The following is a 22,534-nucleotide window of genomic DNA, read 5'->3' as shown; positions in this document are numbered from 1 at the left end:
ACCGTGGATCTGTTTCTATTGTATACTATTTTTTTATGATTTTTTAACCATGCTGTCTTCAATCTTCCCATTACCAGTTCTTTTTACACCAGATACGAGCCAGATATCACAAGTAAAAAAATACAGAGATATTCTGAGGCCTAGAAATGATGTTATCTTCCTCTAAAAGTCTTCCTTTTCTTTTTTCAGGTGGGGAGGGGTATTATCAATCCCTGATCATGTCATTTATAACATCATGTTGTATCAAACATCAGAGTCATGTTTTAGATCTTTTCAGGACTAGTCTATTTTGGGGGAGTCACTCTTACTTCAAAGCCTGGATGTTCCTGAGCCACCTACCCTCAAGTCTGATGGGCTCTAAATTTCAATTTTTATTTCTCCAGCTCCATGAATTTGTTTCGAGCTCTGCTCAGTTTTCAACCACTCTTCACCTCTTCTGACATCAGGAGATATGTTTAAGGGAAAGTAACCCCAAATGCAGGTTCATATCCCTGGATTTCTTTCTTTTCCTGGTCTTTACCCTACAATTCTACACTGACTCCAATTCACTTTAAACAAATTTGATTTTTGTCAAATTTTTGTCAAGATTTTCTAGTTTTTGTCCAGATTCTCTAGTTTTCTCAGAAGGAGTCTCTTACCATCACTCTAAACAAAACTATCTAACTTATTTTCAGTTAATTAAAAATGTTCTGAGTACCAGTTTGGCTGCATCTCACTAGTTTGATATGCTATTTATTTTATGCAGTTTTTAATTTTAGTTTTCCTCTTTATCTCAGTAGTTGAAAATGTAGTTAAAAGAAATTCTTTACACTCACTTCTTGTTATTTCTAATTTATTGTAGGTGTGATTTATGTTTAATTTGTATGTATGTATGTGGTGGGGAGGGTCTGCAGCCCATGTCTATGTAAATGTTTCATGGGTCTTGAAAAACACAGTATATTCCTATTGGTTTATATATGAGTAGTATAAACAGAAAAATATACACACATATACTCAAACTTGTTCTTTACTCTTTATACCTTTTACATTCCTGTCTATTTTTGCCCTTGTTTTCTTTGAAGTATCATCTAGTTGCAATAATATATTTATAAATACTAAGTAAATACATGTTATTTAATTCTCCAAAGATCTTAGCAGTATAATTGAGAAAATAAAGCCATTTAAGTACTGCAAAGGTTTAAGGAATTAGTCTTTTTCAAAGCATTATTTTTTATGTATGGCTACCAAATATTGAAAATTAGATATCAATAATTGTAGTAAGTTCAACAAACATTTGAAGAGATATTATGTACAGGATAGTAAGATAGTTGTGGTCCTAGCTGTATTTATTCAAATATATAATCAAGTCAAAACATAAGACCTGTAAGAAAATAAAGAGGAGAAAGTTCCATCATATTTGATTGGCTTCACAGTAAGAGGAGAAATGAAGAGAAATCACACAAAGCTTTGTAGAAGTAAACAGTGTTACCCTTATTAATAACACTAGTGGCACCACATTTCTCTGCATAGGTGCTTTATCTGCAGTCACCATCAACTAGCTGATCTCTATTTTCTAGTGCAAATGCTAAAAAAAAGAGTCAATCTTATTGGTTTAGTTAACTGTAGAACTGTTTTGCTGAGAGAAATTATATATAGACCACAATTAGGAAGCTGGACAATCAGGAAGTGGCTACACCAACCGCGGGTTCTAGGAGCACACCTCTTTAGCCGAGATCCTGGGGTCAGGAAGTAACTGCCAGAGCTGTTGCCTGCAGGAACACCCTGACTTAGCTCTGACAGAAGCGGCTGCCAGAACTACTGGCTCTAGAGACACTCTACACTTGTTAGAATCTCATCCACAAAAACAGATTCTCATACACAGCTTCTACTCCTATTTATCTCCTAATTTAGGTCTCTTACATGTGTTTATCATTAGCAGAACCTAATTCCTACCCTGAACTAGTTTTTAGTTTTCAAGCCTTTGCAGTACAAGGTATACAAAAAGGAGGTTGGAACAGATGTTAAGCCAATCTACTATACCTGCCATAAACTATTATTATAACTGTATAATTTAATTAAATGTGAACCAAAGTGAAAAAAATAAAACTACAAGAGAGTTGGGGTTTTTTCTATGAAACCTAGACTGAATATGAAAGGCTCAGTAAAGATGAGTTGTTAAATAGCTGCTGTTGAATTAGAGGTAGGTAAAATAATTATAATAGAAAATTTATAAAATCACAGAGGATCAAAAGGAGATCAAAAGGATCTCTAAGTTCTCACTCTTCTTCAAAGAAACTGAAACTGGAAATTATAAAGAATGAATTGACAACTAGGAAGATGGCGGAAGAGTAAGACGTGGAGATCACCTTCCTCCCCACAGATACATCAGAAACACATCTACACGTGGAACAACTCCTACAGAATACCTACTGAACACTGGCAGAAGACCTCAGACCTCCCAAAAGGCAAGAAACTCCCCATGTACCTGGATAGGGCAAAAGAAAAAAGAATAAACAGAGACAAAAGAATAGGGACGGGACCTGCACCAGTGGGAGGGAACCATGAAGGAGGAAAGGTTTCCACACACTAGAAGGCCCTTCGCGGGCAGAGATTGCACGTGGCAGAGGGGGGAAGCTTTGGAGCTGCGGGGGAGAGCACAGCAACAGGGGTGCGGAGGGCAAAGCGGAGAGATTCCCGCACAGAGGATCGGTGCCGACCAGCACTCACCAGCCCGAGACACTTCTCTGCTCACACGCCTAGGCAGGCGGGGTCTGGGAGCTGAAGCTCCAGCTTCGGTCAGAGTGCCGGGAGAGGACTGGGGTTGGCAGCGTGAACACAGCCTGAAGGGGTTAGTGCACCACAGCTAGCCGGGAGGGAGTCCGGGGAAAAATATGGACCCGCCGAAGAGGCAAGAGACTTTTTCTTCCCTCTTTGTTTCCTGGTGCGCAAGGAGAGGGGATTAAGAGAGCTGCTTAAAGGAGCTCCAGAGACGGGCGCGAGCCGCGGCTAAAGCACGGAACCCAGAGACGGGCATGAGACGCTAAGGCTGTTCCTGCCGCCACCAAGAAGCCTATGTGCGAGCACAGGTCACTATCCACACCTCACTTCCGGGGAGCCTGTGCAGCCCGCTACTGCCAGGGTCCCATGATCCAGGGACAGCTTCCCCGGGAGAACACACGGTGTGCCTCAGGCTGGTGTAATGTCACGGCGGCCTCTGCCACTGCAGGCTCGCCCTGCACTCCGTGCACCTCCCTCTCCCGGGCCTGAGTGAGCCAGAGTCTCTGAATCAGCTGCTCCTTTAACCCCGTTTTGAGCAAAGAACAGACGCCCTCCGGCGACCTACACGCAAAGGCGGGACCAAATCCAAAGCTGAGCCCCGGCAGTTGTGCGAACAAAGAAAAGAAAGGGAAATCTCGCCAGGCAGCCTCAGGAGCAGCAGATTAAATCTCCACAATCAACTTGATGTACCTGCATCTGTGGAAAACCTGAATAGACAAAGAATCATCCCAAATTGAAGAGGTGGACTTTGAGACCAAGATTTATTATTTTTTCCCCTTTTCCTCTTTTTGTGTGTATGTGTATGCTTCTGTGTGAGATTTTGTCTGTATAGCTTTGCTTTCATTATTTGTCCTGGGTTCTGTCCATCTGTATTTTTTTTTTTTTACTTTTGAAAAAAAATTTTATCTTAATAATTATATTTTATTTTAATAAATTTATTTTATTTTATCTTACTTTATTTTATTTTACCCTCTTTTCCTTCCTTCCTCCCTCCCTCCCTTGCTTCCTTCTTTTTCTCCCTTTTATTCGGAGCCGTGTGGATGAAAGGCTCTAGTTATTGCAGCCAAGAGTCAGTGCTGTGCCTCTGAGGTGGGAAAGCAAATTTCAGGACACTGGTCCACAAGAAACCTCCCAGCTCCACATAATATCAAACAGCAAAAATCTCCCAGAGATCTCCATCTCAACACCAACACCCAGCTTCAGTCAACGACCAGCAAGCTACAGTGCTGGACACCCTATGCCAAACAACTAGCAACACAGGAACACAACCCCACCCATTATCAGACAGGCTGCCTAAAATCATAATAAGGCCACAGACACCCGAAAAACACACCACCAGACGTGGACCTGCCCACCAGAAAGACAAGGTCCAGTCTCATCCACCAGAACACAGGCACTAGCCCCCTCCACAAGGAAGCCTACACAACCCACTGAACCTACTATAGCCACTGGGGACAGACAGCAAAAACAATGGAAACTACGAACCTGCAGCCTGCAAAAAGGAGACCCCAAACACAGTAAGATAAGCAAAATGAAAAGACAGAAAAACACACAGCAGATGAAGGAGCAAGATGAAAACCCACCAGACCTAACAAATGAAGAGGAAATAGGCAGTCCACCTGAAAAAGAATTCAGAATAATGATAGTAAAGATGATACAAAATCTTGGAAATAGACTAGACAAAATGCAAGAAACATTTAACAAGGACCTAGAAGAACTAAAGATGAAACAAACAATGATGAACAACACAATAAATGAAATTAAAAATACTGTAGAAGGGATCAATAGCTGAATAACTGAGGCAGAAAAACGGATAAGTGACCTGGAAGATAAAATAGTGGAAATAACTACTGCAGAGCAGAATAAAGAAAAAAGAATGAAAAGCACTGAGAACAGTCTCAGAGACCTCTGGGACAACATTAAACGCACCAACATTCGAATTATAGGGGTCCCAGAAGAAGAAAGGAAAAAGAAAGGGATTGAGAAAATATTTGAAGCGATTATAGTTGAAAACTTCCCTAATATGGGAAAGGAAATAGTTAATCAAGTACAGGAAACACAGAGAGTCCCATACAAGATAAATCCAAGAAGGAACATGCCAAGACACATATTAATCAAACTGTCAAAAATTAAATACAAAGAAAACATATTAAAAGCAGCAAGGGAAAAACAACAAATAACACAGAAAGGAATCCCCATAAGGTTAACAGCTGATCTTTCAGCAGAAACTCTGCAAGCCAGAAGGGACTGGCAGGACATATTTAAAGTGATGAAGGAGAAAAACCTACAACCAAGATTACTCTACCCAGCAAGGATCTCATTCAGATTTGATGGAGAAATTAAAACATTTACAGACAAGCAAAAGCTGAGAGAGTTCAACACCACCAAACCAGCTTTACAACAAATGCTAAAGGAACTTCTCTAGGCAAGAAACACAAGAGAAGGAAAAGACCTACAATAACAAACTCAAAACAATTAGGAAAATGGGAATAGGAACATACATATCGATAATTACCTTAAATGTAAATGGACTAAGTGCTTCCACCAAAAGACACAGATTGGCTGAATGGATACAAAAACAAGATCCATATATATGCTGTCTACCAGAGACCCACTTCAGACCTAGAGACACATACAGACTGAAAGTGAGGGGATGGAAAAAGATATTCCATGCAAATGGAAATCAAAAGAAAGCTGGAGGAGCAAGACTCATATCAGACAAAACAGACTTTAAAATAAAGACGATTACAAGAGACAAAGAAGGACACTACATAATGATCAAGGGATCGATCCAAGAAGAAGATATAACAATTGTAAATATTTATGCACCCAACATAGGAGCACCTCAATACATAAGGCAAATGCTAACAGCCATAAAAGGGGAAATCGACAGTAACATATTCATAGTAGGGGACTTTAACACCCCACTTTCACCAATGGACAGATCATACAAAATGCAAATAAAAAAGGAAACAAAAGCGTTAAATGACACATTAAACAAGATGGACTTAATTGATATTTACAGGACATTCCATCCAAAAACAACAGAATACATTTTTCTCAAGTGCTCATGGAACATTCTCCAGATAGATCATATCATGGGTCACAAATCAAGCCTTGGTAAATTAAGAAAACTGAAAGTGTATCAAGTATCTTTTCTGAACACTACGCTATGAGACTAGATATCAATTACAGGAAAATATCTGTATAAAAATACAAACACATGGAGGCTAAACAATACAGTACTTAAAAATGAAGTGATCACTGAAGAAATCAAAGAGGAAATCAAAAAATACCTAGAAACAAATGACAATGGAGACACGATGACCCAAAACCTATGGGATGCAGTAAAACCAGTTCTAAGAGGGAAGTTTATAGCAATACAATCCTACCTTAAGAAACAGGAAACATCTCGAATAAACGACCTAACCTTGCACCTAAATCAATTAGAGAAAGAAGAACAAAAAAACCCCAAAGTTAGCAGAAGGAAAGAAATCATAAAGATCAGATCAGAAATAAATGAAAAAGATATGAAGGAAATAATAGCAAAGATCAATAAAACTAAAAGCTGGTTCTTTTAGAAGATAAACAAAATTGATAAACGATTAGCCAGACACATCAAGAAAAAAAGGGAGAAGACTCAAATCAACAGAATTAGAAACGAAAAAGGAGAAGTTAACAACTGACACTGCAGAAATACAAAAGATCATGAGAGATTACTACAAGCAACTCTATGCCAGTAAAATGGACAACCTGGAAGAAATGGACAAATTCTTAGAAATGCACAAGCTGCCAAGATTGATCAGGAGGAAATAGAAAATATGAACAGAGCAATCACAAGCACTGAAATTGAAACTGTGATTAAAAATCATCCAACAAACAAAAGCCCAGGACCAGATGGCTTCACAGGCAAATTCTATCACACATTTAGAGAAGCGGTAACACCTATCCTTCTCCAACTTTTCCAAAATATAGCAGAGGGAGGAACACTCCCAAACTCATTCTAGGAGGCCACCATCACCCTGAAACCAAAACCAGAAAAGGATGTCACCAAGAAAGAAAACTACAGGCCAATATCACTGATGAACATAGATGCAAAAATCCTCAACAAAATACTAGCAAACAGAATCCAACAGCACATTAAAAGGATCATACACCATGATCAAGTGGGGTTTATTCCAGGAATAAATGCAAGGATTCTTCAATATACGCAAATCAATCAATGTGATACACCATATTAACAACTTGAAGGAGAAAAACCATATGGTCATCTCAATAGATGCAGAGAAAGTTTTCGACAAACTTCAATACCAATTTATGATTAAAAACCCTGCAGAAAGTAGGCATAGAGGGAACTTTCCTCAACATAATAAAGGCCATATATGACAAACCCACAGCCAAAATCATCCTCAATGGTGAAAAACTGAAAGCATTTCAACTAACATTAGGAACAAGACAAGGTTGCCCACTCTCACCACTATTATTCAACACAGTTTTGGAAGTTTTAGCCACAGCAATCAGAGAAGAAAAGGAAATAAAAGAATCCAAATCAGAAAAGAAGAAGTAAATCTGTCACTGTTTGCAAATAACATGATGTAATACATAGAGAATCCTAAAGATGCTACCAGAAAACTACTAGAGCTAATCAATGATTTTGGTAAAGTAGCAGGATACAAAGTTAATGCACAGAAATCTCTGGCATTCCTATACACTAATGATGAAAAATCTGAAAGTGAAATTAAGAAAACACTCCCATTAACCACTGCAACAAAAAGAATAAAATATCTAGGAATAAACCTACCTAAGTAGACAAAAGACCTGTATGCAGAAAATTATAAGACTGATGAAAGAAATTAAAGATACAAATAGATGGAGAGATATACCATGTTCTTGGATTGGAAGAATCAACACTGTGAAAATGACTCTACTACCCAAAGCACTCTACAGTTTCAATGCAATCCCTATCAAACTACCATGGGCATTTTTCACAGAACTAGAACAAAAAATTTCACAATTTGCATGGAAACACAAAAGACTCCGAATAGCCAAAGCAATACTGAGAACGAAAAACGGACCTGGAGGAATCAGGCTCCCTGACTTCAGACTATACTACAAAGCTACAATAATCAAGACAGTATGGTACTGGCACAAAAACAGAAAGATAGATCAATGGAACAGGATAGAAAGCCCAGAGATAAACCCACACACATATGGTCACCTCATCTTGATAAAGGAGGTAGGTATGTACAGTGAAGAAAGGACAGCATCTTCAAAAGTAGTGCTGGGTAAACTGGACAGGTACATTAAAAGTATGAAATTAGAACACTCCCTAACACCATACACAAACATAAGCTCAAAATGGATTAAAGACCTAAATGTAAGGCCAGACACTATCAAACTCTTAGAGGAAAACACAGACAGAACACTCTATGACATAAATCACAGCAAGATCCTTTTTGACCCACCTCCTAGAGAAATTGAAATAAAAACAAAAACAAAGAAATGGGACCTAATGAAACTTCAAAGCTTTTGCACAGCAAAGGAAACCAGAAACAAGACCAAAAGATAACCCTCAGAATGGGAGAAAATATTTGCAAATGAAGCAACTGACAAAGGATTCATCTCCAAAATTTACAAGCAGCTCATGCAGCTCAATAATAAAAAAACAAACAACCCAGTACAAAAATGGGCAGAAGACCTAAAGAGACATTTCTCCAAAGAAGACATACAGATTGCCAACAAACACATGAAAGAATGCTCAACATAATTAATCATTAGAGAAATGCAAATCAAAACTACAGTGAGATATCATCTCACACCAGTCAGAATGGCCATCATCAAAAAATCTAGAAACAGGGCTTCCCTGGTGGCGCAGTGGTTGAGAGTCCGCCTGCCGATGCAGGGGACACGGGTTCGTGCCCTGGTCCGGGAAGATCCCACATGCTGTGGAGCGGCTGGGCCCGTGAGCCATGGTTGCTGAGCCTGCGTGTCCGGAGTCTGTGCTCCGCAACGCGAGAGGTCACAACAGTGAGAGGCCTGCATACCACAAAAAAAAAGAAAAAAAAAATCTAGAAACAATAAATGCTGGAGAGGGTGTGGAGAAAAGGGAACACTCTTGCACTGCTGGTGGGAATGTGAATTGGTACAGCCACTATGGAGAACAGTATGGAGGTTCCTTAAAAAACTACAAATAGAACTACCATATGACCCAGCAATCCCACTACTGGGCATATACCCTGAGAAAACCATAATTCAAAAAGAGTCATGTACCAAAATGTTCACTGCAGCTCTAATTACAATAGCCAGGAGATGGAAACAACCTAAGTGTCCATCATTGGACGAATGGATAAAGAAGATGTGGCACATATATACAATGGAATATTACTGAGCCATAAAAAGAAACGAAATTGAGCTATTTGTAATGAGGTGGATAGACCTAGAGTCTGTCATACAGAGTGAAGTAAGTCAGAAAGAGAAAGACAAATATCGTTTGCTAACACATATATATGGAATTTAAGAAAAAAAAATGTCATGAAGAGCCTAGGGGTAAGATGGGAATAAAGACACAGACCTACTAGAGAATGGACTTGAGGATATGGCGAGGGGGAAGGGTAAGCTGTGACGAAGTGAGAGAGTGACATGGACATATATACACTACCAAGCGTAAAACAGATAGCTAGTGGGAAGCAGCCGCATAGCACAGGGAGATCAGCTCCGTGCTTTGTGACCACCTAGAGGGGTGGGATAGGGAGGGTGGGAGGGAGGGAGACGCAAGAGGGAAGAGATATGGGAACATATGTATATGTATAACTGTGTCACTTTGTTATAAGGTAGAAAGTGACACACCACTGTAAAGCGATTATACTCCAATAAATATGTAAAAAAAAATAAAGAATGAATTATCTTTATGGTTTATGTATAAAAGACAACAAAGAACTACAATTAGTAGGCTTGCTCAAGTAAAGGTCTTAGGCAGTATATAAAACAAGATTAAATAAGTGCACATTTACATTGAGTCAACGTCAAAAATTTTTAAAGTATTCTATGTATGTCTTATGATTCTCCACTTTATTGCCTCTTTCAATCTGCAGACCATCTATTAACCTAGAAAGAAAGAGGGTTTGTACTATATTTTATGCTAGGTACAATGTACTAAATCAAAAAAGTAACAGTGTTTCTGACCTCTTCCTGTTGACTATTTCATTGGGTAAGATATTCCTGATAAAAAGTCTTTATGAAAATAAATATTATCCTAAAATATAATATGATGCTTTACATTAAATTACTACATATCTATGCCTTTTAAGTTGTTACTTATGGCTTTTATTATTTTTCTATCTTACCACTTGCAGTATTACTTCAAAATTAACTAGCACTTACTATAATCATAAAAATATATAAAAAATAAAACTGAAATCTAGTCCAAATCTCTCATTTTATAGATTAAGGAACTGAGATCTAAACATACGGACACTAAGGGGGGAAAGCGGGGTGAGGGGGGATGAATTGGGAGGCTGGGATTGACATATATACACTAATATGTATAAAATAGATAACTAATAAAAAAAGACCTATTTAAGTAATAGAAGACATGAAACAGATTTGAATTATTGTTTTATTGATTTGATGCACATACACATAAGCAAGTGTCTGCAATCCAAAGTAAAAGTAATAAATGCCCTAACCAAGGTACAAAAATACTATAATGAGTCACTTTATTATAAAGCAGAAACTAACACACCATTGTAAAGCAATTATACTCCAATAAAGATGTTAAAAATAATACTATAATGGAATGTGCAAAGATTTTTCAGAAAAGATCATATTTAAATTGTTTCCTAAGAATGTGTATAAGTTTAATGTATAGAGATGTGGGTGGTGTTCTCAGGCTGTTGGAAAATGTGAGCAGACAGAATGCTAAGAAAGTATGAGTGTCTGAAGAAATAAAGAATAATTTGCATGGAGAAAAAAAAAAAAGAAACTAAGCTCCACCTCCTACATTGTTGGTGGGAATGTACGTTGGTACAGCCACTATGGAAAACAGTATGGAGGTTCCTCAGAAAACTAAAAATAGAATGAACCATATGATCCAGCAATCCTACTCCTGAGAATATATCCAGACAAAACTATAATTCAAAAGGATACATGCACCCCTATGTTGATAGCAGCACTATTCACAATAGCCAAAACACGGAAACAACCTAAATGTCCATCAACAGATGAATGAATAAAGAAGATGTACTACATATATACAATGGAATACTACTTAGACATAAAAAAGAATGAAATAATGCCATTTGCAGCAACATGGATGCAAACAGAGATTATGATACTAAGTGAAGTAAGTCAGAAAGAGAAAGACAAATACCATATGACATCACTTATATGTGGAATTTAAAATATGGCACAAATGAACCTATCTACAAAACAGAAACAGACTCATAGATGTAGAGAACAGACTTGTGGTTGCCAAGGGGGAGGGGGGAAAGAGAGGGATAGACTGGGAGTTTGGGGTTGGCAGATGCAAACTATTACACTTAGAATGGATAAACAACAAGGTTCTAATGTACAGCACAGGGAACTATATTCAATATCCTATATTCAAAACCATAATGGAAAATAAGAACTATATTCAAAACCATAATGGAAAATAACATACGAAAAAGGAATGTATATATGTGTATAACTGAGTCACTTTGCTGTACGGCAGAGATCGGTACAACACTGTAAATCAACTATACTTCAGTAAAAAAAAAAAAAGAGAAAGAAACTGAGTTCCAGATAGATTAAAGTATTAATACCAGGAAAATCACCCAGCCAGTAACTGCAGTCCTGAAATTATAACTAATTAGCATTAATAGGCAATAGAATTTTGGCCATGATGACTTTATAAAAGTTTTGATCTCTGAGGTGACAAAGACAAATCAAATACACTTCTAACCAGTCTTTCTTTGAATTGAATTTGTCATTGATAGTAAGATGCACCATTCTTTTACATACTATTAAAAATAAAAATTGCTGCTTATTAATCTTGACATGTCATTCACTATTGCTACATCCCAATTTTGTAGATCTTAAAATAGGGGAACGGGGAATAGTGTTAGGGAATCTTACAGTCGAGTAAGAGAGAAAATAGAGTAAGACAAATACATATAATTAGAAAACATTCTAGACAACTGCCTGGTACAACCTCTCTACATGCCTTCCCTCACCTGACATTTTTCATCCTTAAGTCCAAGCTTCCTCAGTGAAGGTATCCACATCCCTGCCATGGTGTAGTGTTTCTTTTGGGGATTAATACAGAACAGTCTGATAACTAGAATTGTTGCTTCCCTTCTTCTGCTCCTACAGTTAATCATATATATTCTTTCCAGAAAAATTCGGAATTTTCAAGTTCTAAAGTGTAACTGAATTCAATCCTTCAACAGTGCACCCTCCTCCTCTGCTAAAAGCCCTTGAAGAGCCCCCTACGCCATCTGAAAGACAAGTTTAAATTTCTTAGCAGAGCATATAAGATCTTATATGATCTGCTCCCTGCCCACCATCCCAGTCTTATGCCTAATTCCCCTATACAAATACGCTGAGATATAACCACAGTAAATGATCTGTATTTTAATAAACATATGATTTTTCATTTGATGAACTCCTACTCATTCTTAAAGACTCTGCTCAAATTTCATCCCCTCACTTAAGCCTTCTCTGATGTCTCCAGCCAGAGTGATATCTTCAACAATTACAATCTAATGTATATATTGGACATGTTATAGTTAACACCATCTGCCATGTGCAGACTTAAGTAATCCTTGACCATAACCCATGCTCTGGGGAATAGCGCAGGTTATTTTTTTACAGAGGGAAGTCAATGATTAGATTAAAGTTTTGCATATTTCTCAAGGGCAGCCCTATCATACGCTGACTGGCATGAAGCGTACTGAAAATAGTAGTGTTGGCCATTAGTAACTAACAAGAATGGGTACCTTCAGGATTTGACCTAAAGAACAGAGAGAATCAGCTTTTTGGTTGGAAGAATAGGAGCAGCTGCTACATGGAAAGGGGTGCCATTACTGAGGGGGACAATTAAGGCTGTATGAGACAACTGATAAGAGGAGCATATCCTCAGAGATTGTCCTAATTGTTTCCCAGTTCTAGCTGTATTCCATGTTCCTCCTTATCATACATTCCCATTTGCTCAGAATGACCTGTTTCTATTTCTTGAAGAAAAAACAGCCAAATATGAATATATGTATGTGTTTATGTTCCTAATATTTGCAATCATCCACTCAAAAAATATTTTTTGAGCATTTAATATGTATCAAGCACTGTTCAAAGGTGTTAGGTATACAGTGGTAAACAGAATAGACAAGGGCCCTGCTCCATGAAGGATACATTCTAGTAGATAAGACAAATAATAACCAAGCAAATAAATAATTTCAGGTAGTAATAGGTACCACAAATAAAATTGGATAATATAAAACAGAAAGTTGGGGAGGGAGGAAGAGTGCTAGATAATGTGGTCAGGGAATGCCTGCCTGATTGAAGAGGAGACAGTCCTGTGTAGGTCTGGAGAATAACATTCCAGGCAGAAGAAATATGCAAAAGGTCTTCTGGTGGAAACTGGTTTGCCAGTTTTAAGAAAGACGAAGTAGACGGCCAGTGTTGACTGGAGACTAGTCATCAAAGGAGGGTGTGGTAAGAGGCATATATATACATAAATATACAAACACAGACTTATTATAAACAGAGACATACACAGAAATCAGGGTACCTCTGAATTTATATAAGGTTATTAAAAAGAGAAATATTAAACTTTATAATGAAAGCTTAGGATTTGGGTGAACTTTTGGGGATGGTTTCCTCACAGTATAATGGTGTAAACTAGCATCAGAACAGCAGGGTTTACTGTTCCAGAGATATCTCTGTTCCAGAGATATCTTTTCACTCTCTCATTGGAAAATAGATCAAATATATTCATCTTTTGCTATTATATAAATAAAGTTTTGGGGTAGAGAATACCATTTTTGGACAAGTACTGAAAAATAATGGCTTTATTACTATTTTTATAAATATACACATGAACGCCTTCCTCCCAAATTTCAAATAGACTATACTGTGTTCATAGGCTATTATCAACATACACTAATGATATAATAATTAGGGATGGTGAAAGCAAACCTAAAATTACAACTCTGATCTATATTATTATTTATTATTCAATTATCATTGGTCAATAAGAACAAATCAATGAAAATAGTGCTAAAAAATTCTATTTTATAATGCTATTGAAATCTTCTAAATCATAAATATTTAGTTTTAATCTTAAAAAGATAAATATATTAGACTATCATAAAACAAAAACTTACAAACTTAGTAAAATAAATAATATGCTAAATATAATTGTTTTAATTTATTAAATACTAACTTTATACTCCTGTTGAAGTTTTCTGTTTCTGTGCTCTAAAGCTACATATATGCCTAAATAAAAAAGTAAACAGTTATAAATTTCAAAAAAGCTTTTTGGTGACAGTTGAACCAAAGACTAGTTAACAGACTGAGCAGCAAAAGATAGCTACATGTATCAGAGAAGAGTAAACTTTTTCTGTAAAGGACCAGATACCAAATATTCTAGGTTTTGTGGGCCATTCAGTCTCTGTCTCAACTATTCAACTCCATCATTGTAGAGCAAAAGCTGCCATAGACAGTATACAAATGAACAAGTCTGGCTGTGATCTAATAAACTTTTATTTACCAAAAGAAGTGGCAGGCCAGATTTGGCCCTCAAGCTGTAGTTTGTGAATCCCTGACAGATGTCGTTAAGTCTCTGTACTAGTTACTATACTTTGACTACAAGCAACAGTGATTTTTGTCTGTTTTATTTACTAATGTATTCCAGAAACTTGAACAGTGCTTGGTACTTAATAAGTACTCAATAAATATTTGTGAATGACTGAATGAATGTTTTATTACCTCACCAAATATTAAATCTGAAGGCAAGTGGCTCTAGATTTGTTTCAGCAGTTCAATAATGTAATTGAAGGACCAAAGGCTTCCCCATCTTTCCCTTCTTCTAATCTCATTGTGTTTCTAATACATACTCTCATGGTTACAAAATGGCTATAGCAGCTTTAACATATATCACTTTCTAAAATGACAAGGAACAGGAAGGAGGTTGTTTTCTTCTTGCCAGTCTCTCTTTTTATCAGGGAGAAAAAGCTTTCCCAGAGGCTCTACAACAGACTCTCCCTTATACTTCACTGGGTACAAGTGAGTCAGTTCATACTTAGACCAATTCCTGGCAAAAAGAAATGTGCACTGGTTTATAATCAAAGTTTTATCACCTGAGATTGTGGAAGAAGCTCATCTCCGCTGAGCACAATGCAACTGGAACAAAATCAGGGTTATATGAATTATGAAAGAAGGGAAAATAGCTCTTATGGAGGCAACAAATAATGTCTTTCATACCCTCAATAATAAAATAAAAATAATAACAATAAAAGGTAGTATTTTCTTAGTGCCAGGAAGTGCTGTATATATATTCACTCATTTAATTATCTTATCCAATTTTCATCCTCTGGCAAGTTATGAGGAGGAAATATGATATTAAAGAAAAAATGAGACAAAAACAAAATAAAAAACATGAACTGAGTTTAAAGGAATAAACTAAAAATGGGAAGGATGATAAAATGAATATCTTTTCACCTCTTCCTAAGTCTCATTTTATAAAATGACTTCATTATTTTCTATTTGTAATCAATTCCCAGAAAATACTCGCCTATACACAAATGTATTAAAAAGTTTCCAAAACCCAATAATGTGGAATTGCATACTATTGTATAATCCATGCCACTGCTAGCTTCCATTATTCAGACTTGACCATATTTAAGACATTTTCCTTAAAAATGATAAGCTCTTTTTGATTTTGCAGTCTTTAACAGCAATACTTAAAAGCAGGTTGTTGCCCTAAGGGCATAGAGTTCACTTTAAAACCTGATGACATTTCGAGTTACTAAAAGTGCCTTTTAATAAGCTCAGAATCCATTTTTCCCATTTCCCTATTATACTAAGAATAAATACATTCATGAGCCATGACTGCAGTACTATTAAACAGGTAAAGGCAGATTTTTAAAAGACTGGTTTCAAAAGACCTGGACATAAAAGGAAGAGTATGGAGTCAAATATAGGAAACAACTAAATCATTAGCTCAATCATATAACACCGTATTATCTCCAATACATTAAAATACAAACTTAACTTACATACACTGGTGATTCAAAAATCTTAGCAATAGTCTTTAACAGGAAGATTTTTGAGAAAGAACAGTAAATCATAAAAAGTTAAAGTTAGAAAAACTTTCCCATGGGAAAAAACACAAATAAATGAGAAAAACTGAAAATCCAATTAAGAGATTTGCATAGAAGAATGCAAACAAAGGAATGCCAAACTTAAAAAGAACTTATGCTTTAAATGAATTTAAAACCAAAAAAAAATGTATTTCTTCATTTTTTGGTTTTGTTTTGTAAGGCGACAACAAAAGATATATCAGGTCTCAGTCCAGTTGCATGACCTTTAAAAGTTAAACTTGGGATAGAATAAAACGCTGAACATTTTTAGAAGAAAATGTAAGAGAAGATCTTTAGGACCACAGGCTGAGAGAGGATTTGTTATATACAAAGACCAACAACCATAAGAAAGAAGACTGATATATTCAACTACCTCAAAATTAAAAAAAAAAAGGAAAAGAAATTTCTGTTGATCAAACATATCACAACCTGGGAACAGATATCTGAAACATACCTATTGTCTAGCGCATTGAATGCGCCATTGGCACTCATTATTCATTCCCATCCCTTTCCATATCCCAGCATCTTTCATAATGGCTGAAAGTCTAAAACTATGTTTCCCAGATGTCCTTGCAGCTGGTGTGGTGGATGGAATTAAAGTTTCACCAGTGACGGGCACTTGAAGGGGATATAGAAGGCAGAAGTGAGCTGAGAACATTCTTCTATAGGTATGACAGATGGCAAGCAAAACTGATAGACGTGAGTGTCTCCTGAAGTGAGTACCTCACGCCCCACTTTCCAGTGTCAAGTTTTCAGCTCCATGGAAGTGATGCTGTAGTGGTAGCTACAGAGATGGTGGCAGCAGCATAAATTCCTGGCCTCAGAATCTCAGCCTCTAAGGTATGACTCTAAAACCAATTATCTTACCTACATAGTACTTAACTGTAAGTGACTAAATCCCTTCTTGTTTGAAGTGTCTATGATGGTTACTGTTTACACTGATCAGCACACTAACAAATATTCAGAATACAGATTATATAAAGTACTTTGACAATTTAAGGAAAAGATAAAGAGAAAATGGGAAAAAGAAATGAACAAGCGTTTCATGAGAAAACCACATGGGTAAATAAATACATGAAAAATGGTTAACCATATTGATATTCAGGAAAATGTAAGTTAAAACCACAATGAAATACCATTTAGGACTCAAAATAACAAAAATTAAGAAACCTGGTAAGAGCAAGTGCTGATAAAATATACAAATCAATAAGAACTCATAAATATCACTGGTGGGAATGTAAATTGGTATAGCCACTTTGGAAATTAGGTTAGCAATATATTGCAAAATTGAATATTCACATAGCCTATGACCCAACCCTGAAACTCTTCTGCTTATGCATGATATTGAGTGGAAAAAAAGTCTCAGAAGACTAAATAATACTATTTTTGGAAGTTTTTAAAAATGCAAAACTAAATAATATATCATTAGGAATACACATACCTACAAAAATTTTAAAAAGCAAGGGAACGATAAACAAAAATTCAAGACAGTATTAACCGCTGGCAGAGGGAAGGAGGGGCATGGGATAGGGAAGGAAAACATGAATAAGTGCACCAGTATTGATAACATTTTAGCTCCTAACTGGATGGTGGGTTGACAGGTTTCTGTTTTATCAGTATGTTTCCTAATATAATATATATTCTATACTATACTATTCATGATTGCTAATATTTATAAGGTGCTTATTATGTACCCTATTTTAAGCAATTACTTTATCCCTTACAGTCAGCTCTAAGAAATAGGTTCTGTTATTGTCTCCCACTTATAGATGAGGAAACCCTAAAGCACACAGAGGTTAACTTGTCCAAGGTCATATAGCTAATAAGCAATGGAGCCAGGAGTCAAAAAGGAAATCAGGCCCCAGCGTCCACACTCATAACCAGTATACTCCATGAATAAAATACCAAATAACAATAATAAAAGTTACCTAAGACAACAATAAGATAATCAGTAGTTAATTGATCTACCTTTCATTTTCCTTGATGACATTTTCAAGTTGTAGTTTCATCTCACCCATCTGTTTCTGAAAGAATAAAATATGGTTGCAGAAAAACATTTTCCAGACAATTAGATTTATATTAAGTAGTTCATTCATATGCAAGCAATCGGATTCTATGACACTAGTCTACAGATAAGAAATAATTATTCTTCACTTCTAACAAGCAATATTAAATATAGATATTTTAATGATACAGAGTGTAATAGAACATTTTGAATAGAATATAAGTAAAAATATTTTATATAACATATTAATAAATATTTTAAAATGTAATTCCTATATTTAGAGATGTTTATAGGAAAAGAGATGTAAGATATTCCTTAATATTTCACTATAAGAAATATCCGATGATCCCTAGACCTTGAATATATATCGTAATTCATCTTAGTTTAGGTGAAGCCCATGTAAGTGCTTGAATTTCAAGAAGTAAAATGTTAATGGCGAAAAAAGCAAATAAAGATCTTCTTTAGCAATAATTCATTCAGTCTCTGATTGACCACCTTGTTTAGTTGTATAAACTCTCTGCCCTATACAAGGCTGCTACAGTAAACCAATGTGGTCACTAACACATACATTAGTAGGAAAGATGGTAAAAAAAAAAAAATCACTAACTAAAATACCAATACGAATAAAATATATACTGTAAAGGGAATGAAATGAAGGTATTTTTAATTTTCTCTGAGGGGTTAAAGGGATTGCAAGATTTCAACAGGAAAGAAATGGCATTTCAAGTAGGGTGAAATATGAGTAAAAGCAAAGAAGCAAAAAATATTAGACGACACAGGCATAGTCATCAGTTCTCAGTAAGAGTAAACGAGCAAGTGGAGATCAGGAAGGAGGCCATGTAAAATCATACTTAAAACAAAACTGCAATCAATTCATGATCTGTCCATTACTCTTGATTGGGTACCCCAGGCTAAAGGAGAAGAGCCAATCCTGGAGTGAACCTGGCAAGGGAAGGGTGGAACAGGCAATCCTCCAAGCCTTTCTCTCTCCCTTTCAACTAGAGAAGCTCAAGGAAGCTTCCCCTAGGAAAACAGTAACAGCCAATTATAACTACAAAGCCGGCTTGAAAGGTGAACCTTTCCCAGGTCCCTGCTGTGCCTGAATCACAATTAAATCAAAATGAATGAATTTACTACCAGATAACTGAGAACTGACCACACATGGAGCCATGCAATGAGAGGTAAAACAGGAAAGGCAGGTGGCAGGTCTTGCTTGAATGCCATGCAGACTAAGAGGTTTGGATTTTATTGTAGCAATTATCCCCATTTTGTAATTATTTTTAAAAAATCGATCTTTAAAAATTGCAAAAATGTCAGCGTATCTTGAAAAATATTATTCAAATAATTAGGTAGGATATATGCATTAACTAGGATTCAGGGTGGATCATGACAGTAACACTAAAGATTCTTTACTGTAAAATATTTCAAAACATTTAATCGTTGAAAGAAAACAAAAATTCAGCAGTACCTTTCTTATCATCAAATTTTCCCCTATTATTTACATTTCTGGAAGAAACTTTCATATAGAGAATTATTGTGAATATTTTCCTGCTTTCAAGATATACTATTTTTTGACTGGTCAATAAGATAAATCATAAGAGCTTTGCTACTCAATAATATCTATGTGAGCAAGTGTTTTTTTGTTTTTGTTTTTGTTTTTGTTTTGCAGTACACGGGCCTCTCACTGTTGTGGCCTCTCCCATTGCAGTGCACAGGCTCCAGACGCGCAGGCTCAGCGGCCATGGCTCATGGGCCCAGCCGCTCCGCGGCATGTGGGATCTTCCCGGACCGGGGCACGAACCCGTGTCCCCTGCATCGGCAGGCGGACTTCCAACCACTGCGCCACCAGGGAAGCCCTGAGCAAGTGTTTTAAGAAGTAGCTGTCAACATCTTTTTTGTCTCTAAAAGTAGCAACTATTCTTGCCCCTTAGGCTTTCTGCTACAGCTTCCTCTCTCTTGAAGTTAATCCAGTAATCACTCTTAGATGGAGAATGCCAAATGGAAAAATGAAGTTAAACACCTTAGTAAACTAGCTGATTAAAGACATATATGAATCAGGTAAATTATAAAAAATTAAAATTTAAAACAGTTTAATTTCAAGATAACTAGATATTCCATTTTATAACAATCAAACCACATGTCATTATAGCAATTTTGAGAGAGTGAATTCAGCAGAAACTTTAGGCTCACTAGTCCTAAAAATAAAAGCAAAATACCATTTGTGCAAAAGAGAGCTTTCTGTTGTTCTTTATCAATTAAAAAATTTAAACAAACAACTCATACAGCTCAACAGCAAAAAAACAACCACCCAATCAGAAAATGGGGGGAAGATCTAAATAGACATTTCTCCAAAGACGACATACAGATGGCCAACAGGCACATGAAATGATGCTCAACATCATTAATTATTAGAGAAATGCAAATCAAAACCACAGTGAAGTATATCACCTCAGACTGGTCAGAATGGCCATCATCAAAAAGTCTACAAACAATACATACTGGAGAGGGTGTGGAGAAAAGGGAACCTTCCTACACTGTTGGTGGGAATGTAAACTGGAAAACAGTATTGAGGTTCCTTAAAAAACTAAAAGCAGAGTTACCATACGATCCAGCAATCCCACTCCTGGATATATATCCGGAAAAGACAAAAACTCTAATTCAAAAAGATACATGCACCCCAATGTTCAGAGCTGCACTATTTACAATAGCCAACAGTTGGAAGCAACCTAAGTGTCTATCAACACATGAATGGGTAAAAAAGATGTGGTGTACATATATACAATGGAATATTATTCAGCCATAAAGAATGAAATAATGCATTTGCAGCAACATGGATGGTCCTAGAGATTATCATACTAAGTAAGTCAGACAGAGAAAGACAAATATCATATGATATCATTTATATGTAGAATCTAAAAAAAAAAATTATACTTAAAACAGAAACAGACTTACAGAAGTAGAAAACAAACTTATGGTTACCAAAGGGGAAAAGAGGGGGCAGGGATAAATTAAGAGTTTGGGATTAACAGATACACACTACTATATATAAAACAGATAAACAACAAGGACCTACTGTATAGCACAGGGAACTAGATTTAATATCTTGTACTAACCTATAATGGAAAAGAATCTGATAAAGAATACATATATATACACACACACATAAATGTGTAAATGTGTATAGCTGAATCACTTTGCTGTACACCAGAAAATAACACGTAAATTGATTACAGGTAAACATTTTCTTCCTTATCAATGTTTTTGTAAAGAAAGGGAGTCTATTTTTTCTTTTTTTAATAAGAAAATATTACCAAATGGTTGATAGCTATGATTCCATACCTGATAATATTTCAGCTGCCCATTTAGCTCTTCCAGATGCTTATCATACTCAGTAATAAGAGGAACTAAAAAGCTAAAGAAAATTTCAAAGTTAAAAAGATACATATTCTTTTTAATCTAGTTTAATAAATATGTAACATGAAATAAATTAAACATCAAAATTTTTATGTTAATTTTCTCCATAGCAATCAATACTTTGCCTTTTTCCTAAACCAGAGGTTCTCAACCTTAGCTCAATTAATATTTTAGGCTGAATAATTTTTTGTTGTTGGGGGCTGACCTGTGCACTGTAGGATGTTTAGTAGCATTCCTGGCCTCTACCCATTAGATGCCACTAGCACCCTTACCCTCCACAATTGTGACAAGCAAAAATGTTTCCAGACATTGTCAAATATCTGGGGAGGGAAGGGAAGCAAAAATCACTCAGTTGAGAACCACTATTATAGACAATAATACTGGCTTTTTTCCCCTTGTCAATTCAATGACAGATCATTTAAACCTAATTATAGCAGAATATAAAATAAACATTCCTAATACTAAAAAATTAACAATAATTAAACATAATTAAGAAAATAATATTTTTCTGGTAATTCAACCTTACCTTTGGTCAACTACTGAGTTTTCTACTGTGTCACCTGCAACTCCTTTGAAGACAGATTTCTGTAACATAAAATACTGCATATTAAAATTTTGTTTTCTCACATCTTTCTAGTCAAAACTGACAGTAGTTTAAAATTAAATACAAGTAAACATTTTATAACCTTAAATCTGTCACTGCAATTACAAAAGAGGGAAAGAGAAAAAAAAAGTTATATTAACTGATGCCGAAAATGTATTCAGTAAATTTTAACGCCCATACATAATAAAACTCTTGGCAAAATAGAAATAGGAAGAAATTTCTCGATTGATAAAGAACATCTACCAAAAACCTACATCAATTACTATTCTTCATAGTGGAACATCAGAAGCACTGCACGAAATTCAGTAATAATACAAGGCTGCTCACTATCACTGCTAAAACTCAGCATTGTACTAAAGGTTCCAATCAGTGGAATCTGCTGCAGGGACAGGGGGTTGGAGATCTAAAGGTTGAAAA

At 36.1% G+C, this 22,534-nt stretch overlaps 1 protein-coding gene across 1 annotated transcript in view; it reads right to left on the bottom strand.

The window, feature by feature from the left end:
- SCLT1 (sodium channel and clathrin linker 1) overlaps positions 1–22,534 on the bottom strand; it is a 259,470-nt gene that overhangs the window by 176,701 nt on the left and 60,235 nt on the right. Inside the window, exons 3-5 of the mRNA XM_030863846.2 lie at positions 22,040–22,098; positions 21,439–21,511; positions 18,063–18,118 (exon numbers count right to left, since the gene is read on the bottom strand). Of these exons, the coding sequence (XP_030719706.1) occupies positions 18,063–18,118; positions 21,439–21,511; positions 22,040–22,098 (188 nt within the window). The remainder of the gene's footprint in view (positions 1–18,062; positions 18,119–21,438; positions 21,512–22,039; positions 22,099–22,534) is intronic.

The sequence above is a fragment of the Globicephala melas genome, chromosome 5, assembly GCF_963455315.2.
Source record: "Globicephala melas chromosome 5, mGloMel1.2, whole genome shotgun sequence".
Classification (NCBI taxonomy): domain Eukaryota; kingdom Metazoa; phylum Chordata; class Mammalia; order Artiodactyla; family Delphinidae; genus Globicephala; species Globicephala melas.
This window is presented reverse-complemented; position numbering and strand designations above follow the sequence as displayed.